General features: G+C 36.3%; 1 protein-coding gene across 14 annotated transcripts; it reads left to right on the top strand.

The window, feature by feature from the left end:
- Window positions 1-15: 15 nt before the first annotated feature.
- On the top strand, window positions 16-20,348 carry SPDL1 (spindle apparatus coiled-coil protein 1). 14 transcript variants are annotated; one of them, XM_072824215.1, is made up of 13 exons: window positions 21-175; window positions 680-860; window positions 4,609-4,789; window positions 7,405-7,560; window positions 9,852-10,046; window positions 10,639-10,788; window positions 10,888-10,986; window positions 11,065-11,175; window positions 12,869-13,009; window positions 13,419-13,522; window positions 14,476-14,663; window positions 16,770-17,109; window positions 19,634-20,348. In XM_072824215.1, the coding sequence occupies exons 2-13, from the start codon at window positions 841-843 to the stop codon at window positions 19,779-19,781; spliced, it is 1,833 nt and encodes a 610-aa protein (XP_072680316.1). In that variant the 5' UTR covers window positions 21-175; window positions 680-840; the 3' UTR covers window positions 19,782-20,348. The 14 variants fall into 14 exon arrangements, with proteins under 14 accessions (XP_072680305.1, XP_072680311.1, XP_072680306.1 ...); XM_072824214.1 differs by having other exon boundaries at window positions 7,405-7,581; XM_072824216.1 differs by having other exon boundaries at window positions 680-1,054; window positions 7,405-7,581.
- Window positions 20,349-21,323: the final 975 nt, after the last annotated feature.

Raw genomic sequence — 21,323 nt, 5'->3', positions numbered from 1 at the left:
GTTCTCGCGGGAACAGCATTCAAAAAGCCCTGGCGCTTACGGGAGAGCTCCTGAGGGAAGGGACGGGCGTCTCTGTCTCTGGTCGTGAGGCGGTGCTGCCGTCGCGGACTCGGCGCGGTGCGCCCTCGGCACGAGCTGCCGCTGCGGCAGGCAGGGGCGAGGGGTGAGGAGAGAGGTAGGGGCGACGGGCCTGGAGGGAGGTGCGTGTGGAGAGGGGCGAAGGGAGCCTCTCGGGGGAGTGGGGAAAGCAGGGCCTCAGGGAGCCTGCGGCAGCGCGCGGCCGGGGCGGGGCGGGGCGGGGCCGGAGCAGCCTCTGCAGCGCCCCGGGTCTGCCTCAGTCTTGCGCTGGCCGCGTGCCCCCACCCGGCCGGGTGTCGTGCGTCCGGAAGGAAGGGCCGGGCCGGGCCGGGGCGTGCCGGGGCGGGGGGCCCGCCTGCGCGGTCCAGGACGGTAGCCGCCGGCCGGACACACGTACCGGGCCGGAGGGAGAAGTGCTGCGGACACCGGCGCGCTGTGCTGCCAGGACTGAGCAGAAGCAGCAACAGCCCGCTGATGAGCGTGAAGATTACACCCCGAAATGGTAGTGTTTTGAATGTTTTGGGTTGAATAAAATATTGCTAAAATGAATTTCACCTGCATTTACCTTTTTTTTTTTTTTTTTTTTTAACGTGGCTCCTAGAAAAATTTTAAGAATCACCTGTCACAGCTCGTGCTCATTTTCCGTTGGACGGCGCTGCCCCCCAGAGAGCGGCTTGTCAGATTCCAATTGCCTCTTCTTGCTTCATTAGCTGGGTTAATCTCAAAAACGCTGCCGGAGATGTTATTGCCTTTATCCTAGGGATGAGAACACAAGACCTTGAGTAAGTTGTCCAAGCTCGCGCCTCCAGGGCGTTGTGCAAAGTGGAGTAAGAACTAAGGCCGCCTGAGCTCGCCGCCGCTAAATGCTTTGTGTATGCTGTTTCTGAGAGGCTGAACAGAAGAGTGCTTGGGAGCACCCGGCTTCGGAGCCAGACCCTGATCCCCATCTCGGGCACTTACTGGCTGCTTATCCTAGGCAAGTTACCTAACCTCTCCGTGCCTCAGTCTGCACGTGTGTAAATGCCAGAAACACCTCCTATTTCATGGGGTTGTTGAGAGACCTAGACAATGTGTGCGAAGCCTCAAGTACTATGTCTGGCACGTATTAGCTGTAGTTCTTCAACCCGGCTCCCTCTGCGGATGGACAGGGTAACTCTTACTCGTCCATTAGACCTTTGCAAAAAGTCCCTTCTCACAGAAATCTTTCCTGTCCGTACTCCCTACCCCCACCCCACATCCCAATTTAGGGCATCACTCCCATGTTGATGACTTATAACAAGCTCCCTCGTGCACTTAATCACGCTTATAAGACTTTACAGTTATTTGATTTAATGCATTTCCACTAATGCCTGTAAGATTCAAGAAGGCAGGAGGGATACTGTCTAGTTTTTTTTTTTTGGGGGGGGGTCACCATTGTGTCAGCAATAGCACAGTACCAGACACATAATAGGAATTCTAGCGAATCTTGAAAGAACGAAAACACATTTCTTTGCATCCTTGGACTCTGCTGGCTGGAATGTCTTGAGGCTAGCTCTCTTTTTTTCTTTGGTAAATGTTGATGGCAGTAATGTTTAACGTAGGCCCATCAAGAGAATTAAATGAGATAATTCCTTCGAAGCACTCTACCTGGCAAATGGTAAATCGTCAACCAATATATGATAAAAAGTGCAATAATGAGTGCCTAGCCCCATCACCTACAGGCTTTGGAAAGCTCTTGTATTTTACTTATTTTTAAAGATTTTATTTGACAGCAGGGAGGGGCAGAAGGAGAGGGAAAAAGTCTGAAGCAGACTCTGCGCTGACTGAGGAGCTCCACTTGGGGCTGGGTCTCATGACATCACAATCCTGAGATTCAAACCTGAGCCAAAACCAAGACTTGGACCCTTAGCTAACTGTGCCATCCAGGCATCCTGGAAAGATCTTGTGTTTTAGAGCAGTAACTGTCAGCCCTGGATAACAGGATACCTTTTTCTTTTCTTCTCTCTGCTGAAACCATATATCTCCTCCTTCATCTTCATTTTTACTTAATAACCTTGCTTCCTCATTTACTGATAAGTTGGAACAGTTAGAAGGGCACTTATGCAGACTCCCATCACTAATCTACCTACTTATCAGTAGTCTGTACCCATATATTTTGCTTTCCCTTTAGATGAAATATTTATGCTCCCATCTAAAATCAGTCCTTGTACATTAGACTTCATTCTTTTTCATCACTTTAGCAGTTCTCCATGTGTTCTATATCATCAAGTTTTTCTTCTCTCCTGAATCTATCCCATGACATACAACCATGCTGTTACTTTTTCTTAAAATATTGTATCTCAAAACAGATAAACAATCCAGCTACCGCCCCATTTATCTGCTGTACTTTGCAGCAAAACTGTGTTTCCTGTTTTCCCACCATTTTCTCCAACCCTTTTCAGTTGGCTTCCAGGATAATACTTGGCTCTTGGCTTTCCTTGCCTCATTGGTCATGCCTGAGTATATTTTGCTGTCTTCTTTCCTACCTCTTGATGGCTCAATCCTTGGTCCTCTTTAATTATATTCATGCTATGGTGACACCAAGGCTCAAGGAATTCTGTTAATAACTCCTAGGTTTGTATTTCTAGCCCAGATCCTTCCTGTGCCAACTGGTTACCTGATATATTTCATATTTATTTATTTATGGTATATTTCATATTTAAAGCGTAAGCTCCTGATTTTCTTTCAAGACAGTTTTTACTCATAACTTTTGATGGTCCAGCTGATGGCAAATCTGTTCTGCTAGTTGCTCAGGCCAGAGGCCTTAGAGGCATTTTTAACCTCTCTTTTTTATACATAACCACATTTAATTTGTCAGAAAATCATGTTGCCTTTACCTTCAAACTATATGCAGAATCTGATTGTTTCTCCCCACCTCCTTTATACTCATCCTTGTGTAAGCTATCATCTCACCTGGTCTTTATGTTTCCCACTTGCTTCCCTCCAAACGATTCAGCAGCCAAAATGATCCTTTTAAAGTATCAGATCTCTACCCTATACTTTGCAATGAACCCCGATTTCACCTAGAGTAGAAGCCAAAGTCCTTGCAGTGGCCTGATTTGCCTATTGTCTTCTATTCTCTCCTGTGACCTATATTTTATCTTGTTCATTTCTTAGGCATCCTTCTACTTTAGTGCTACCCTTCTGCCTCTACCCCTTTTTCTTTCCTGAAATAGATACGTTGCTAATTCTCTTATCCTCTGCAAGGCTTTTTTCAGAAGTCACCAGAGGGTCTTTCTCCCCAACACTTAATTTAGATTTCATTCTATTATATTATACCTACTTCCAAGTTCCCTTTTTCTGTTCTTTTTTTTCTTTTGTTCTTTTTTTCACTTTCAAATGCATTTAATCATGGTACTACTATTGCTTGTCTTCTCACCCTGGAAGGTAAGTTTCATGAAAGAACACTGTTTTGTTTTTTGGGTTTTTTTTTTTTTTTTTTTGGCCCATTTGGCTTCTGATGGATCTCAAATGCATAGAATGGAGTTAAGCACATAAAGCTTTAAGAAATACTTGTTGAATAATGATTACATTGATTGGAAAGCAGGGAAACACCTTATTAATGACTTGTTGCTCTTTGAATGCAAAGCCGTGTTTAAATCTGGCTTAAGAGATGGGACAATTTGGAAACGATGATGAGTAAGGTTGAATTATAGTGGAATGTTTCTTTTTTTTTTTTTAAAGATTTTATTTATTTATTCATGATAGTCACAGAGAGAGAGAGGCAGAGACACAGGCAGAGGGAGAAGCAGGCTCCATGCACCGGGAGCCCGACGTGGGATTCGATCCCGGGTCTCCAGGATCGCGCCCTGGGCCAAAGGCAGGCGCCAAACCGCTGCGCCACCCAGGGATCCCTAGTGGAATGTTTCTATATAAAATGTTTAAATCCTTGATTGAAAATCTAGAATATAAGAAATGTTCTTTAATTACTATGAACATGATTCTATTTTGCATGTCTCTTGTGAATAACAGAAAATACTAATGAGCCTATTATCAATAAAGCAAATTTAATGTGTTCAGAAAATTAATGCGGTTGTGAAAAATTGTGTACATGATATTCTTTGCCTTACAAACCTTATTCAAAGCTGCCTTTTTATATTTGAAGTAGCAGTCATGCTACTATAAATTCTTGATTTCTTTCGTTGTGCTCTTAATATGATTACCTCTATAATGATATAAATATGAGACACACCCTACCTCAGCATTTAAAGAAGCTTAGCACACAACTGAACAGATTCCTGATAACTACATTTCTTAGAATAAAGTTAAATGTGTTCAATTTTTTTTTTCTCTTTGATTTAGTCTCAAATCAGGTAACAGAATTATCAGACCTTGCTTTTAGAACAAGACACAGCAGCAAATTTGACCATTTAAAATCCAGGAATAAAATCTTCAATACTATGTTTTTATACAGCAGTAGTATTATAGGGAAAGATATATATGTCTTTTATAATTGTTATTGTATGGAATATTTTGTTAAAGCTTAAGTACTTTCATTCCATCTATTTACAGTAGACTAAAAACGGAAAAAAAAATGGAGGCAGATGTAATTGCAGATCTTCGATGCAAACTCAAAGAGGTTGAAGAGGATCGAATAAAAGCTGCACAGTATGGTTTACAACTGGTGGAGAGCCAGAATGAGTTGCAGATTCAGTTGGATGAATGTCGTAATGAAATGATGACCATGACTGAGGTAGGACCCTGGACTCCTCTGTTTACAAGGGTATGCTTAGCTATTGAAGATTTGTATTGTCCAGTAATTATTATTAGTTTTCTTCCTTTTTGAAGATTTTAGTTTAGTTCCTATTCACCTCTATCTAAACAGAGATTGGAAGTGAATGAGTTTCTAATATTTTTTTCTGACCCTTTATGTTCTGAATTTGAAAAATCAAGTTATTGTTCCCTTCAGCACATAGTAGATTTTAGATTTCGTTTAGCCTGCACTCTTTCTTGGTTACCTCACTTGTTTCATAGCTATAGAAAACAATCTATTTTTTTTTTTTTTAAGATTTTATTTATTTATGAGAGACATAGGCAGAGGAAGAAGCAGGCTCCATGCAGGGAGCCCAATGTGGGACATGATCCTAGAACTCCAGGATCACGCCCTGAGCCAAAGGCAGACGCTTAACCACTGAGCCACCCAGGCGTCCCTTCAGAAAACATCTAAATGTCTCATGATACTATACCAAGTCCAGTTGACCTCTACAGTGTAGATTTGTGTATTCAGTTTCCTACTTACGGACATCTCAAATGTAACATAAACATAATAGTTGATTCCCTGCCTGCTAACAAAGCATTCCCTTGCAATTTAGCTTACTTAGTATGTATATAATAACTTGAGCAAAATTTCTAGGAATTCTACTCTATCCCTGTGGCCCTTATTTGTCATGTTTGATCCATCAATAAGTTCTAAGAACCTAACCTACAAAACATTGATCTGTGCTACTGCCGCTCTAATCCAGACCGTCATCATCTGTCCCCAAGATTACTGTTGTAGCCTTTAACCAGGTTGCTTGCTTCCCTCGTTGCGTTTCGTGCCATTCATTTTTCACACAGCAGCCACATGGCCATTGAAAAATAAACAAAAGATCATGTCACGGCCCCGCTAAAAACACAATTGTGATTTCCAATTATATTTACATCAAAATCCAAACTCTTTACCTGTATTTGCAGATTCCTATGTGATCTGACCCATGCCAACCCTTGACCTCATCTAAACTACTTTCCCTTGTGCTAAGGTATACTAGTCCCACCTTACGGACTTTACATGAGCTGTTGCCTTCACCTGTATTGCACATCCCCTCACTGTCATGGAATGAGTCCTCAACCTTTAGGTCTCTGTTAAATGTCACCTCAGCTGAGAGGCCTTCCCTGAGAGTGTTTTGTAAAGTTGCTGTCATTCACTAATTCAGCTAATTAACTCCAGATTATGAAATCCATGAGAGGGAATTTTGTCTGTTTTGTTCACTGCTATATGTGTAACATCTGGCACACATTTATTGAAAGTATTAATTAGGGCAGTCCAGGTGGCTCAACGGTTTAGCGCCGCCTTCAGCCCAGGACGTGATCCTGGAGACCTGGAATCGAATCCCACGTCAGTCTCCCTGTATGGAGCCTACTTCTTCCTCTGCCTGTGTCTCTGCCTCTCTTTCTCTCTGTCTCTCATGAACAAATAAATAAAATCTTTATTTTTTTTATTTTTTTTAAAGATTTTATTTATTCATGAGACACACACAGAGAGAAAGAGAGAGAGAGGGCCACAGAGATACAGAGTAAAAGAGCTCCTTGCATGGAGCCTGATGTGGGACTCGATCCCGGGTCTCCAGGATCACACCCTGAGCTGCAGGCGGCACTAAACCGCTGCGCCACCCAGGCTGCCCTAAATAAAATCTTTAAAAATAAAAAAAGTATTAATCTTATGTAGTAAATGCTCAGTAATATGTTTAAACTTTGATCTCAAGATTTAAGTATAGCAAAAAAAAAACCTTACGTATTTTTCTTATTTAATTTTATTTTTAAAAGCTTACTGAAGGACTTTGAACTAATGCTATTTTTTAATCTTTAAACTTCCCTGTCAGAGATCACTTGGGTGGCTCAGTGGCTAAGGGTCTGCCTTAGGTTCAGGTCATGAATTTGGGGTCCTGGAATTAAGCCCTTGAGTCAGGCTCCCTGCTCAGTAGGGAATCTGTTTCTCTCTCTCACTCTGCCCTTGCCGCCTGCTTGTGCACTGGCACTCTCTCTGTCAGATGAAAAAGTAAAAACTAAACAAACAAAAACAATAACAAAAAACCAACTTCCCTGTCAGAAGCAAAAGCCCTCTTAAATCCTCCTTTTGTCTCAATACTATATTCATTGAGTAGTCATTTGTGAACATTTCTCAGATGACTACATTCTAAAAGTAAAGGATAATTTAGTATTTTTCTTTGTGCCCTGTCTACTAGTTTATTTTCAGAGCCATAAGTAGAGCATAATGTTATCAAACCGAGTAATTGTCACTGGGAAAACTGAAGTGCTACTAAATGTTTTTGTTTTTGCTTTCCCTAGCAGAGATTACTTGATATGTTGACATGCCATGGAACACCTTTTAATTCCTTGATGGGCATAGAAGCAATTACCACATGAGTAGCTAAAACCCTCCAGGCTTTTTGTAAGACTGATTAGCTACAGTTATTCCAGGTCTAACAGGTGGTGGTTCCTTAGCAGCAAATATGTGAAACAGGAATGAAACAGTTGAGGGTGAGAATTGTTTATATATGATGGCTTTAAGTTATCTTTATGTAATTGAATTATAATTGAATCTGTTTTCAGAATTATGAACAAGAAAAATATACTCTTCAGAGAGAAGTTGAACTTAAGAGTCGAATGTTGGAAAGTTTGAGCTCTGAATGTGAAGCTATTAAACAACAGCAAAAAACACACTTGGAGCAATTAAAAGAGCAGCTCAGCAGAAGCCATGGACAAGAAGTAAATGAACTAAAAAATAAGGTTTGGATATCTATATATGTCAAAACAAAAATGCTTTGTACTTAAGGAGTTAGCAATCTGTAAATTTTAGTGATGAAGATTTTCTTAATACCATCTAGGGAAAATAGTTGAGATCAAGGGCTCCATCATCATAATATTGGGAGTGGGAACACTGAGAAACAAGAGTTTACCAAAGGGACTTGTATTGATAACATTCTACTAATTAAATATAATTATTTAATTTCAATAACTAAAAATTTTTTTATGGAGTTTTAGTTTAGTGAAAAGCATGACCTTGCTTATAATGCATAGTATGGCAGTCCCCTTTCAGAAAGACCAGTCTCCTAACCTTCACAGAAAGGAGTAGTACACTTTGTAACCTACAAAAGAAACCAGTAGTTTATTGTAAGTTAATACACATTAGAATTGATACTTTCTAGTTTAGTCATTGAAGATAAGCTAATGGCATATGATCTACTTCTTACAACTTAATAAGAAAGGTGCCATTATTGTCTGTATAACAGAGGAGGAAACCAATGTTTAAACAGATTGAGTAAATTGAACAAAAATCACAGAAATCCATCAAGATTTGAACTGAAGCTGTCTTCTTCAAAGCCCATGTCACTGTACTTAGTCTAACAATATGTTATACTGGCTTCATTTCACACATAAAAATAAGTCACCTATTCTTTTTCAGTACCACCAACTATTCAGTTACTTCAAAGGAATTCAGAACCTTTATCATGGCTCTTCTTTTTATAGAGTCCCTATTTTCCAGACCCTTCTCTATAAAACCTTACCTGACATTTGGCCTGTTTTCTAATTTTCTGTGTTTATGTAGCATCTTTTAAGATTTTTCCAGATCTGTACCACCTTTACTCTTAAATGATTTCTTTAAATTGACTCTCTTTTAAAATGTTTTCTCATTTTAAGTAACAATATCAAGGAAATTATATATTAGAGCTGGTTATGTTTTTTCCTAAATTGTAGTCAAATGAATATGACTATCAAAATGTGCTTTCTTATAATACCTAGAATCATCTTGCATTCATGCTGGCAAACAGTAATCTACCTTGTCTGAAACTAATCTGACTTGAGGCACCAATGACTGCTAATGATGCATTCTCCTCCCCCTCCATTACCCCCTACCATGTTATTTTCATTTTATCAGTGGCTTTCATTACCTAAACAAACAAAAAAAAAAGTAATGTAGTAAATACTCAGTATCTGAGGCAAGGCACTTGCCTAAGAGGTGGTTTTTTGGCAGAGCAAAGACTAAATTAGTCAAAAAATGTTTTCAGTCTCCTATCACCTGTGCCAAAATTTTGGAGTTTTACTTGATATCTTTCACTTATTTCTCACAATACTTCATCAACCAGTTCTAAGAACTTGATATACAAAGCATCCATCTCTACCGCTATAATTCTAGTCCACATCACCATCTTCTCTCCCCTAGACTACTATTATAACCTTCTCTCCAGGTAGTTGGCTTCCATCATTTCTGTTCATACCATTCACTCTTCACATAGCCGCCAAAGTGGCCAGGAGTCCAGACCTACTTTGATTACTTGTATGGACTATTTGTTATGTTTGTGAGACAAAGCATATCACTGTTAAAAGGTGCTTAGTCTGTAACCAAATAGAAAACCTTAATATTAATAGTCTGATCATACAGTAAGTTTGGGTCAGTCAGTGATGTTTTTCAGAAAGATGGCCACATTTCAACATAGATCATTCACCTGAAATTTTTTTTCACATCATGAAAATAGAAAAGGGAAAATAAGTCAAGAGGCTCTTATTTTTTAAATAGAAAACAGGTATCAGGATATAATCTAAGAATGTTGATACTTAATTGAAGATAATTCAGTATAGGTAATAACTATAATCCTGGACATCAAGATTTTTATTGATAACAGAAGTTGTTTAGTGAATGCTAGTCATGGTGCTGAATGTTTTACCCACTTGATCTCAGTTGAGAGCCACACAATAACCTAGTAATGGTAGATATAATCATTTACCAATTTTACCTAAGAGGAAGGAAACAGTTTAAATCTAGGTTTCACCCTAAAACTTCATCCTTCTGCATAAGTTTGTTTCCTTTAAACTTACATTTTTAGTTTTCCAAGATTCAGAACTATATGAAGGTGTAATTAGTTTTGTTCAGCTTGACTATCTCATTAAAATAGTTATTCTGCAGATACCAGAATAATTTGTACTATAACTATATATTCTGATGACCTTCAATTGCCTTTTGATTTTTTAAGATTGCAAATTTTCCTTTTTTACTTTAGTTAGAAAAACTGAAAGCAGAATTAGATGAAGCTAGGCTCAGTGAAAAGCAGCTGAAGCACAAAGTAGACCATCAGAAGGAACTCCTTTCATGTAAATCAGAGGAAATGCGAATAATGTCTGAGCGTGTACATGAAAGCATGTCTTCAGAGATGCTGGCTCTTCAAATTGAGCTGACTGAAATGGAAAGTATGAAGGTAATTTTTATGGCATCTATGTTTCTAGGTTATTTTCTTTTTTCTTGCATTCTTTCTACATGTTTTTGTTATGATCCTTAGGTAATTTTAAGGCTAAAACATTTTTTGCTTAACTTTGATGTAACTAAAAAATATTTTATAGAGTTTTTAGGTGGATTACTCATTCATAGTAAGGTTTTAGATTGTGTGATTATGTAAGGCAGATTACCTTTAGATTAATTAAAGCTCTGGAAGAACTTAGAGTCATTAACTCTGACCCTTCTTTGTGTCATAAAAGCCCTATATAAAACATTGGTTTCATGGAAATTGATATGCATATGAATGTAGATATTTTTCATTGCAGGCTAAGGTTAATTAAAAATTAAAAGCTTAAATTCATAAGAAAGAAAGATAGCCTTTCATTTGGTTCCTTGATAAAAAATTTAGTTTTTTTTTTAATTTAGTATTTTTATTTTATTATGCATTTTACAACTGTTGACTGGCTCTTTAGTTTTAGTTTTGGGTGTGAACCACTTCTGATAGATAAACTGAGCAGCTGCTAAATGAAAGATTATTCAGGACAATTTCGTCTTTTTCAATTCCTGTTGAATAGACTACCCTCAAAGAAGAAGTGAATGAACTACAGTACAGACAAGAACAACTAGAACTTCTTAGTACTAATCTAATGCGCCAGGTAGACCGGCTTAAAGAAGAAAAAGAGGAGCGAGAGAAAGAAGCAGTTTCTTACTATAATGCCTTAGAGGTACTATGACTAGAGTAACATTATCTTTTCCAGTTTATAATAAGTTGTTTCCTTGCTAATCTAACCTCTATGAGCTAAATTGTTTTTTCTCAAATTTAGAAAGCTCGTGTAGCAAATCAAGATCTTCAGGTGCAATTAGACCAGGCACTCCAGCAAGCCTTGGACCCCAGTAGTAAAGGCAACTCTTTGTTTGCAGAGGTACGTAGCAAATACTCCACTGATTAGATTAACATTTCGCTTAATACAAGAGTAATTAACCGTGTTAAAATTTTCTAGGTGGAAGATCGAAGGGCAGCAATGGAACGTCAGTTTATCAGTATGAAAGTCAAGTATCAGTCACTAAAGAAGCAAAATGCATTTAACAGAGAACAGATGCAAAGAATGAAGGTATAGCGTTATCACCATTGAAGGTTTATTAAACCTATTTTGTATCTGTATTACATGTACAGATGAACCAAAGAAAGCATCTTTTCCTTCAAAGAGTGTACTTAGTTGTTTTGTTTTGTTGTTTGTTTGTTTTTTTTAAAGATTTTTATTTATCCATGAGAGAGAGAGAGAGAGAGAGAGAGGCAGACACATAGGCAGAGGGAGAAGCAGGCTTCTCACTAGGAGCCCGATGCAGAACTCAATCCCAGGACTCCGGGATCAGGCCTGAACCAAAGGCTGACGCTCAACTGCTGAGCCAAAGGCAGGCAGACACTTAACTGCTGAGCCACCCAGGCATCCCTGTACTTAGTTGTTTCTAGAACTGCATGATTTTAGAAAAAAAATCTTTAGATTGACTAAAAGATTATTAGGTTTTATTTCAAAAAATTAATCCTTTAGTAGATATTTAGTAGTAGTATAGTTAACATCTATTGGTTTATTATTTTTTTTTATGGTTATTCAACAGCTTTCCCAGAAATATATAAATTTTGTGTGGTAGAAAAAAAATTTGGAAAGTTTTTAATTCCAGCTATTGGCCTGGCGTTTCTTAGCACAGGCTTAAGGTTCCTACTTTTTTTTTTTTTTCTTTAAGATTTTATGTATTTATTCATGAGTGACACAGAGAAAGAGAGAGGCAGGCTCCATGCAGGGAGCCCGATGTGGGGCTCGATCCCAGGACTCCAGGATCACGACCTGGGCCGAAGGCAGGCGCTTAACCACTGAGCCACCCAGGCGTCCCCTAAGGTTCCTACTTAAACGAAAACTAGCTCTCTCACCATTCTTTAGTTCTCTTGCAAAGGCTAATTAGTGAGATTTGAATAATCTTTTCTTGTAGTTCCTCAAGTCAAGCATATAGGCCCTTTTAATTTTTTTTTAACTTTTTATTTAAATTCAATTTAATTAACGTATTATGTTAATATATTTATATTGAAGATTCCTTCGGTATCCTTAGGTGCCTTTTACCTTTGTTTCCATTCTTGTCATTTGTGAATCTCACCGTTATAAATATGAGTAGCTTAATAATTTCCCCCACTTAATACTGTTGAAGTTAATAAAAATTTTTGAGAAACCCCATCAGACCCTAAATGACCGTGCATGTGATGAGTAAAGTACAACATTATACTGTTTGGGCAGACTTATTTAATTAAGTGATGCTTCTGGATCCTAGCCATTCAGTTCAATTTTATGTTTCACAGAAGTGCAAAAATTGTTATCAGATATTACTCCTAAGTACTTAAATAAGTACTCGAGTTATATCTGTAACTAAACTTATTGATACAGAGACGCCTGGGTGGCTCAGTGGTTGAGCATCTGCCTTAGCCTCAGGTTTTGATCCCAGGGTCCTGGGATCAAGTCCCACATCAGGCTTCCTGAAGGAGCCTGCTTCTCCCTCTGCCTGTGTCTTTACTTCTCTCTCTGTGTCTCTCATGAATAAATAAATAAAATCTAAAAAAAAAAAAAAAAAACTTATTGATACAAATAGTTTCAAATTATTAGATTATTAAACTAGACATAGTTTAGTTTCCAAACTGAGTTCTAGAGATAGTACAGAATATGCATTGTACCACAAATGTAGTTATTGGAATCTTCCTTTCCCCCACTCAGTTCTCTGTGTGGGGTGGGGTGAGGTTGTAATTTTTTTTTGTTTTTCTAGTTACAAATTGCCACATTGCTACAAATGAAAGGGTCTCAAACTGAATTTGAGCAGCAGGAACGGTTGCTTGCCATGCTGGAGCAGAAGAACGGTGAAATTAAACACCTTTTAGGTGAAATTAGAAATCTGGAGAAATTTAAGGTAAAGATAACCCCTTCAATAACACAGCCAGATTTGGTTTGAATATCTTAAATCAGTTGACCCTGGAACAACACGGGGCCTAGGGATGCCCAACCCCGTGCAGTTAAATATCTTTTGACTCCTCAAAAACTTTATGAGTAGTTTACTATTTACCAGAAGCCTTATTAATAATAGAAACAGTTGACACATATTTTGTATGTTACACGTATTCTACACTATATTAAAATTTAGAGACAGCAAAATATTATTAAGAAAATTATAAGGAAGAGAAAATATATTTATAGTTCTCTACTATGAAAAATTCACGTATGAGTGGATCAGTGCCATTTAAACCTGTATTGTTCAAGGGCAACTGGATTAACCTAATTTGTTATTTATCTTAAGTAATAAGAATTGTTGTTTTCTTTAGAGTTTATATGAAAGTACAGAATCTAAGCTTTCTGCCAACTCTGGCACTCTGGAAGATAACACCTATTACACAGATTTACTTCAGATAAAGCTTGACAACTTAAAGTAAGTGTTGGGTGCTTAGAAAGCTGCATATTCTCTTGACTTGCTTATAAAAAGTAGTATTAGTGACTACAAATTTTTGTTTTCAAATTGCCAAAAGAATTTCCAGAAAAGAAAAGCATCAAAAACATCTTAATAGCAAATAAGATATATTCAAGATATAATTTGTGCTGGTTATTGAAAAAAATACTTTCAATGAATTATTAAATATTTTTATTTCTCCATGTTTAGTATTTTAGATTTTTAAATGAGGTGCACCTGGTGGCACAGTAGTTGAGCGTCTGCCTCTGCCTCAGGGTTGATCCCAGGATCCTGGGATAGAGTCCCGCATCAGGCTTCCTGCAGGGAGCCTGCCTCTCCCTTTGCCTATGTCTCTGCCTCTGTGTGTCTCTCATGAATAAATAAAATCTTAAAAAAAAAAAAAAAGTAACTGAAAAGAACTTTGACATAGAAAATATTCTTATACCCTAAACTTTTCAGGAATAAATACTAATTTGGAACTTAAAAGGAAATTATTTACATGTGCACTAATGTGGAAGGAATATTTTCCTCCTTCCCTTTGAAGAATGCATGACATTTTTTATTTGAAAGTGTTATTGTTAAAAGCTAGAGGAAACAAACAGGGTTGCTGGAGGGGAGGTCGGTGGGGGTATGGGTTAATTGGGTGATGGGCATTAAGGAGGGGACGTGATGTGATGAGCGCTAAGTGTTAAACGCAACTGATAAATTATTGAACGCTACATGTGAAACTAATGATGTACTCTGTTGGCTAATGAATTTAATTTTAAAAAACTTTGTTTAGTGTTTGTTACTTAAAACTGCAAGGAAATATATGTTTATCTGAGAGTTCAGATATGTAATAAAATATTTGCACTAAATGTTTTACAAATATGTGTTTAAAACACTTATGTATGTTATGTTAATATTCCTTGGTTCTCCTTTTTTTATTTACATAGCAAAGAAAATGAAAACACTAAAGGTGAATTGTCCATACAACGAATGAAAGCATTATTTGAGAGCCAGCGGGCTTTGGATATTGAGAGAAAACTTTTTGCAAACGAAAGATGTCTCCAGCTCTCCCAAAGTGAAAATATGAAACTGAGAGCTAAACTAGATGAGCTAAAACTGAAGTATGAACCTGAAGGTATGCATATCTCATATATTTTATCTTTTAAATTATGAGAAGCTCTGAGAAATCATATCAAGTTTTTTTCTTACTATAGCTTTATGCAGATCCCATTACAAACTAATTTGTGCGTATGTATCTCTAAAAAAAAACCCTACAAAATGTGTAGGAAAATTCAGAGATCTGGGTACTGCGTATATATGAATAAATAGATATTCTGTTGGATATCTGTACATTAGAACCTTGATAAAGTTTAAAAACCTTAGAAACCTTTCCATTTACAATTGCAACATCTTATGCAATATTAAAGAGTTTGATTTTTATCGAGGCAACTGATGTTTGGGAGCTGTATTAGTTAGTATTGTTTATAGAAAACCTAAAATAATGGAGACTTAAACAAAATAAGTATTAATTCCTCCCCTTACAAAAGTCTAGAAGAGGTATTCTACAACTGGTCAGAGTGTCAGGATTTAGGCTTTCTTTGCATTGTTCATCAGTATAATCCTTGAGCAGAATTGAGTCATGTGGCCTCACCTACCTACAAGAAAAGCTGAGAAATGCAGTTTTGATTCTCAGGGGCCATGTTCCCAACTACATCACGGGATTTTTTTTTTTTTTTTTAAGTGTAATGGACATATAATACTCTATTACTTTCAAGTTTATATCATGATTTGATATTTATACATTATAAAATGACCATGATAAGTTTAGTTACAGTCTGTCATCATGCAAAGGTATTACAATATTATTGAGTATACTCTTAAGGGTTCTATTATTGAGGGAAACTACTAGGACCAATAGTAGAGGACAACTATACGTCTAATCACTGAGGTAGAAAATAGCCTTACCGTATGAACTCTGCATCTTAGACACTAAACAGAGTGATTTTATTGTTTGTTTGTAAATTAAAAAATAAAAGGCTAAAATTAAAAAAGCCTAAGAATGCAATGATTCTTAGACCAAAAAAAAAAAAAAAGTGTTTTTACATGTTTTAGGTTATAGATTTTCAGCCAGTTTTTGACCTTACATTGTTTACATGCCTAAGATTGTCTTCATTTTTGTCTCAGTGACTTGAGTGCATCTTAACAGTAATGGGGAGATTGTTAGCAATAGTAAGGTTTTGTATAGTTGATAAAGGCTTCTCTTTCATCCTTTTTCTCTTCCTTGATTCTAATAGGCTTTCCTAATTAAGAATTATACATTATGAATTTCAAAAGTCTGCTGAACTAAACATAGCCAAGAGACAGAGGGAAATATAGTGAATTTAGTTGATGTGAGGAACAATATAAGAGAAAGGAAAAATGATTTAAAAAGACCCGTGTAGAGTAGGAACACTAATCCCATGTCCCAACCATACTTTTTCCAACTTTACTAACTTTGATTTTGAAAATGAAAGGCCCATTCGTATGGGGATAGGGAAAAGATTAGAACAATTAATTCAGTGACTGTAAATAAACCTGCATAGGGGATGGAATGATGTTACGTTAAAGCAGTAGTGGTAGAAGGCTATTGCCTTAGACTGCAGTAAGACATACGGTGGTTTGAACTTGAGAAGTATCCATAAGTAGAAGTACTCAGATTTTGAATCTATTTTGTAGATGGGGTGAATAGGCACAGGTTGCCTCAGAGAACTTGACTTCTTTGCAATGTAATCACTATAACACATAATATCAAGTGGACTGGATGTTTTTAATTCCCATTTTACAGCTAAAGAAGATAAAGCTCAAGAGGCTAAGTACTTCCCGAAGTTACTCAGCTGCAGAGTGCTAATAGGGGATTTGTACCTGGATTCCTTGACTCTTAGCCACTGTATCCTTCCTTACCTCCACACTGAAGTCTGTTAAAGCCCTGTGTAACTTTTATAACAGTATCAAAACATAGAAGTTTTCATTGCGAAAACTAAATCTTTTGAGTTCCCAAGGAAAAATTTATAGTCATATAACCTTTTAAAGATATAGTTAGTGAAGTCTATGAAAAAGAAAGGATAAAAGACAATATATTTCAATAAGGAGATAAGTGGGTTTCAAAAGAATGAAGAGAAGGAGAGGAAAAAACTGTGTAACTAGTTCTTTTTACTATATCTTTGTTTTGACTTAATATATTTTTAATGGTTTTTATTCTCAGAGAAAAGTGAAGTGCCTGTACCCAAGAAGAGGCGTGAGGTCCTGCCTATGGATGTAACTACCCCTAACAATGTATGTGCCAAAAATGCTGTTGGGGAAGATTATAGATTACCCCCTCAGAAAGTGGAGGCCCAGTGCTATCCCAGCAGTTCAGAAGATAACAACTTGCAGTTAGAAAAGACAGTTTCTATAAATACACTAGGAATCAGTCTTTCTCCTCACAAAAGCCTGCCCATGGACATTCAGCCAATGAAGGAAAAGAAATGTGTGAAATTTCTAGGAGTTTCAGCTGACTCTGAAGCCTTAAGTGAAAGAAGTGGAAACACCCCAAATTCTCCCAGGTCAGTGTCCTCTTTTCTTCAGGGCAACCAGCAGACCTCTCCATCTCTTCTCTATCGCTGCATGAACTGTGCTATCTGTTTCTTTATCTATTTTCTTAATATTGCATGTAGTATAATTCCCCAGTTTCATCTACCTTCTTTCAATTTTTCTAAAACTTTACGAAAAACTAAAACAATTGCAAAGGGAAAGGACTCCTGAATAAGGGAATTATTTTCAAAAGTTACATTTTGTTCTCTCATAAAACAGAAATATCACAGCTTAGTACATCTCTGAATGTTTTGTTGGTTTGAATAAATTGTACAGTTGGTTATTTTTTCCCTAGTTCAAGAGTGGCCATGAAAGAAAAATTATCTCCTTAAATGGCTTTCCAATAGTCTAAGAAATTTCAGCCTTCTAGAAGATTGTTAGGTGAAATTTTTATGGCTTTTGAAAATGTCTGTCATAAGTCTTTAAGATTGGGCTTTGATTTTGACATTTTTAAATATCAAAAGTAATTCATTTTCATTTTATATCAAAACTTCAGAACCTCCAGTTTCTACATATTTGAGTTTGTGACTAAAAGAAGAAATGTCAGACATGTATGTTTATAGGAATTAACATTTTAAGGGCCTTATCTTTTAAAAAAATAATAGAGATAGGAAGATAAGAGAAAGTGAGTGAAAGAGAAAGGGAAGTAACAGTGGCTAAGGCTGGGGGGAATAAAGCACAAGCTCAGGGTGTGTACAGCAGGACCAAGAGTAGGGCAAAGAGAAAGGAATGAGGAAAATGGAGAAGGTGATAAAAAGATAATGAAGAATGTCTGTATGCAATGGAACAATAGATGCATTTAAAATAAATATCTTTAGACATTTAAAAAATTAAGCATAGTGAAAAGAGCTTGGATTTGAAAGGAGATCTTTAAGGTGCTACTAGGGCTACGTGAGTTGTAGACAGGAGGGTACAGAATAAGGCATTTTACTAGTGTGCATTTGAGTTAGTACAGTCAGACGTAGCCCACCTTTGTAAAGGGCTGTTTTGTATGTTTTATCTGATTTTTATTTTTAAAGTCTTCAGTGCTACTAAAGTTGGTGCTCTACAGTGAAAGCACCTCAACAGTGTGAGCTGCTGTTAATTTTAAGAGAAGTACAGTTGACCCTTGAACAAGACAAGTTTGAACTATGCAGATCCACTTACATGTGGATTTTTTGGTAAATGCAGTACATTGTTGCAAATGTATTTTCCTTAAGATTTTTTCTTATAACATTTTTTTCTCTAACATTATTATAAGAATACAGTATATAATATATACAAAATATGTGCTGATTGTTTATGTTATGGATAAGGCTTCCAGTCAAGAGTAGGCTATTAATACTTAAGTTTGGGAGGAGTATACAAGGATTTTTGACTGTAAGGGTCAGTACCCTTGACCCCTGCATTGTTCAAAGGTCAACTGTAATTTATTACTCCATTCCTTAAATTTTTATATTAACATGATAGGTCTCATAAAAGTTTATTATTCTCAAGGAAAAAGTAAATTCAAATGAATTATGTCACACACATACACATTGCACATACAGAGTTCCGAGTACTTCTGAAATGAATTCAATAGATTATGCTTGTATATATGTGATTCATTGTGTAAGTGTGCTTGACCATTGTATATTTCTGGAGGTGAAGTTCCAGAATTGATCAGTGCAGACCTTGCTATCTGTGTTGTCTTCATTTCTTTTTCTGTCTTTTTTTGTTTGATAAAAGTTACTTAAGAAAATGTATTTAGCTACTTGTTTGACTCAAATTAAGTAGCGTGTTGGAATTTTGTCTGGCAAATTAAACAAAAACAAATAAAATACCACAAAACATTTGTTTTTGTGTATGTGTGAGTCCATCTGCTAACTTAAGATGTTTCCAACCTTTTGCTCTCTGCATGATTAACTTAGACACAATCTGGTGATAATATTGTAACAATAAATACGGGTTTACTGGGAACTTCACTATTGCATGCTTTATAAATTTAATTGATGCTCTTGCTAGAAAATCTGTATAAACCTTTTAAAATATCTCTCCACTGTTTATTTTTTCTTAAATTATTATTATGCTAGTTGAAATTCAGCTTGTTTAGGGTTTTTTTCTGAGACAGATTGGTATGCATGTGGTCCAGGATTCCATGTTATTTTAATCTTGTGTTTGCCTTTTGTATGTCAACGTTAACATTACAATTGTGCTCTAGCATTTAACTATTTTTTAGGCATACTTACCCTAATAGACATCCCATTGTATTTTAATTCTTTAATTTACACTTTGCCATGACTTTTATCAACCTTAAAAATAGTTAAGGCATTTAAAAAATTAAGTGTTGATATAAAAAAGTTTCTTTTAGAGAGGCAGTGACTTAGTTCTTAATGGTTTTGGAGTCAACTGTAATTTTTTCCTCATAAACATAAAATTGATCATGTCTCATTAGAGGCCCATTATATGAGAGGTTTGTTTCTTCTTTAATTTTTTTAACCACATTTGAATTCAGAGTGGATGCTTTAATACCTGTAGGTTAGCTGCTGAATCAAGGCTTCAAACAGAAGTTAAAGAAGGGAAAGAAACTGCAAGCAAATTGGAAAAGGAAACTTGTAAGAAATCACACCCTATTTTATACGTGTCTTCCAAATCAACTCCAGAGACCCAGTGCCCTCAGCAGTAAGGACTTTTCTTTAATGAGAGTAAGGTACCACTTGCCCAAATGCTTGATTTGGAGCTTAGTTAGGATTGTCTTTATCTGAAATATTCAACGTTATAGGTTATTTCTTTCCACCTGTTGTGACAAGACCTGGCATTTTCATGTTCCTTTGACCAAATATTCAAAATTTGGTTGTGATTCTAATCAGAGGAGTTCCTTAAATGATGACTCTTCCTGGAGCTTCTTGAATTACAGTGAATAATAACCGAAAGAAAGTGTTATAAATCTATTTGTTGCATTGTATATGGATTTTTTGAGGTGTTATTAAAACATACCTTCAAAGTCACATATTTGAAAAGAGAACACAAAATTAACTATTAACTATTATATTTTCCTATGTAGTTTTTAATGAACTTAGTTTTCACTATAAGAATAGATAATTTGGTTTAAAAATATATATTATTGTAACTGGATTTTGTCAGTGTTTTAAATAGCTATGTCCATCTTATGTCCATCTTTGTGTTCATGTACATGATTTAAATTTTATGTTTCGAGGATATGAAAAATAAAATTTTGAAATTTAAAATGGAATAATTTATCCCCTTTCTATTTTTTTTTTACTGTATAGATAACACATTGTTATCAAAAGGGGATAAAGGAAATAAGATGAAACTTCACAGATTCTTAATTCCCTGGTTCATATAATTTTTATGTATATACATATATACATAAATTTTAATGTATATACATATATAATTTATGTAATTATATACATATATATATTTTAAATTCTAAACTTGCCAAATAAAGACTTTTTTTTCCTTTAAATGATTATAACCTGGTCTACAACTTAATTTCATACATACTGTAGGTGGTTATATTTATATATTAAGAGAGGAGTGGTGGTGGAGGGAGGGAAAGATAGTTATGTTAAGAACTTGGCTTATGTGATTATGGAGGCTGGCAAGTTCAAATCATAAGGGTGGACCTGGAGACCCAAGGAAGAGCCAGCATTACATACAGTTCAGATCTAAAGTCTGTTTGCTGCAGAATTCTCTCTTGCTCCAGGGAGCTCAATCTTTTGTTTCTAAACAGGACTTGTACTAATAACACAAATAGACCTACTCACATGGAGTTGAGTGTGCTTTACTCAGAGGCTAAAGATTTAAATGTTAATTTCATCCAAAATACTTTCATAGAAATATCCAAGATAATGTTTGACCACACATCCAGCCTCCGTGGCCCTGCCAAGTTGACACATACAATTAACCATTATGGTGGTTTAGATAAGTTTATTGAAATATATTAGGTAAAAGGAAATTGCCTCCCACTTCTAAGAAATTAAATATTATATTTTTTGCAAAAAGTGTTCTCTAAGGAATTTAGAGATTTCACAGTAAATAATATCTCTTGCAAAAATAAGTAGCGGAAGGCACTAACTAGCAAATGAAAATTTTAACCTCAGGATAATAACAAATAATTGACCGTATTCATTGTACACTATAAAATGTAGATCAATTCCTTCCAGTATTGACTTTTTTACTATGATGCGTGTGCTCAGGGTGT

Source organism: Canis lupus, chromosome 4 (assembly GCF_048164855.1).
Source record: "Canis lupus baileyi chromosome 4, mCanLup2.hap1, whole genome shotgun sequence".
NCBI classification, from domain to species: Eukaryota; Metazoa; Chordata; class Mammalia; order Carnivora; family Canidae; genus Canis; species Canis lupus.
The sequence above is the reverse complement of the archived record's forward strand: the minus strand, read 5'-3'. Positions and strand labels throughout refer to the sequence as shown.

Excerpts from the sequence above, each read along its gene's own strand:
- SPDL1 (XM_072824204.1), top strand. The coding sequence starts at position 841 with ATGAGAACACAAGACCTTGA. Across the intron at positions 861-4,608 it reads ATGAGAACACAAGACCTTGA|TAGACTAAAAACGGAAAAAA; the intron begins GTAAGTTGTCCA and ends ATCTATTTACAG. Across the intron at positions 13,523-14,475 it reads ATAAAGCTTGACAACTTAAA|CAAAGAAAATGAAAACACTA; the intron begins GTAAGTGTTGGG and ends TTATTTACATAG.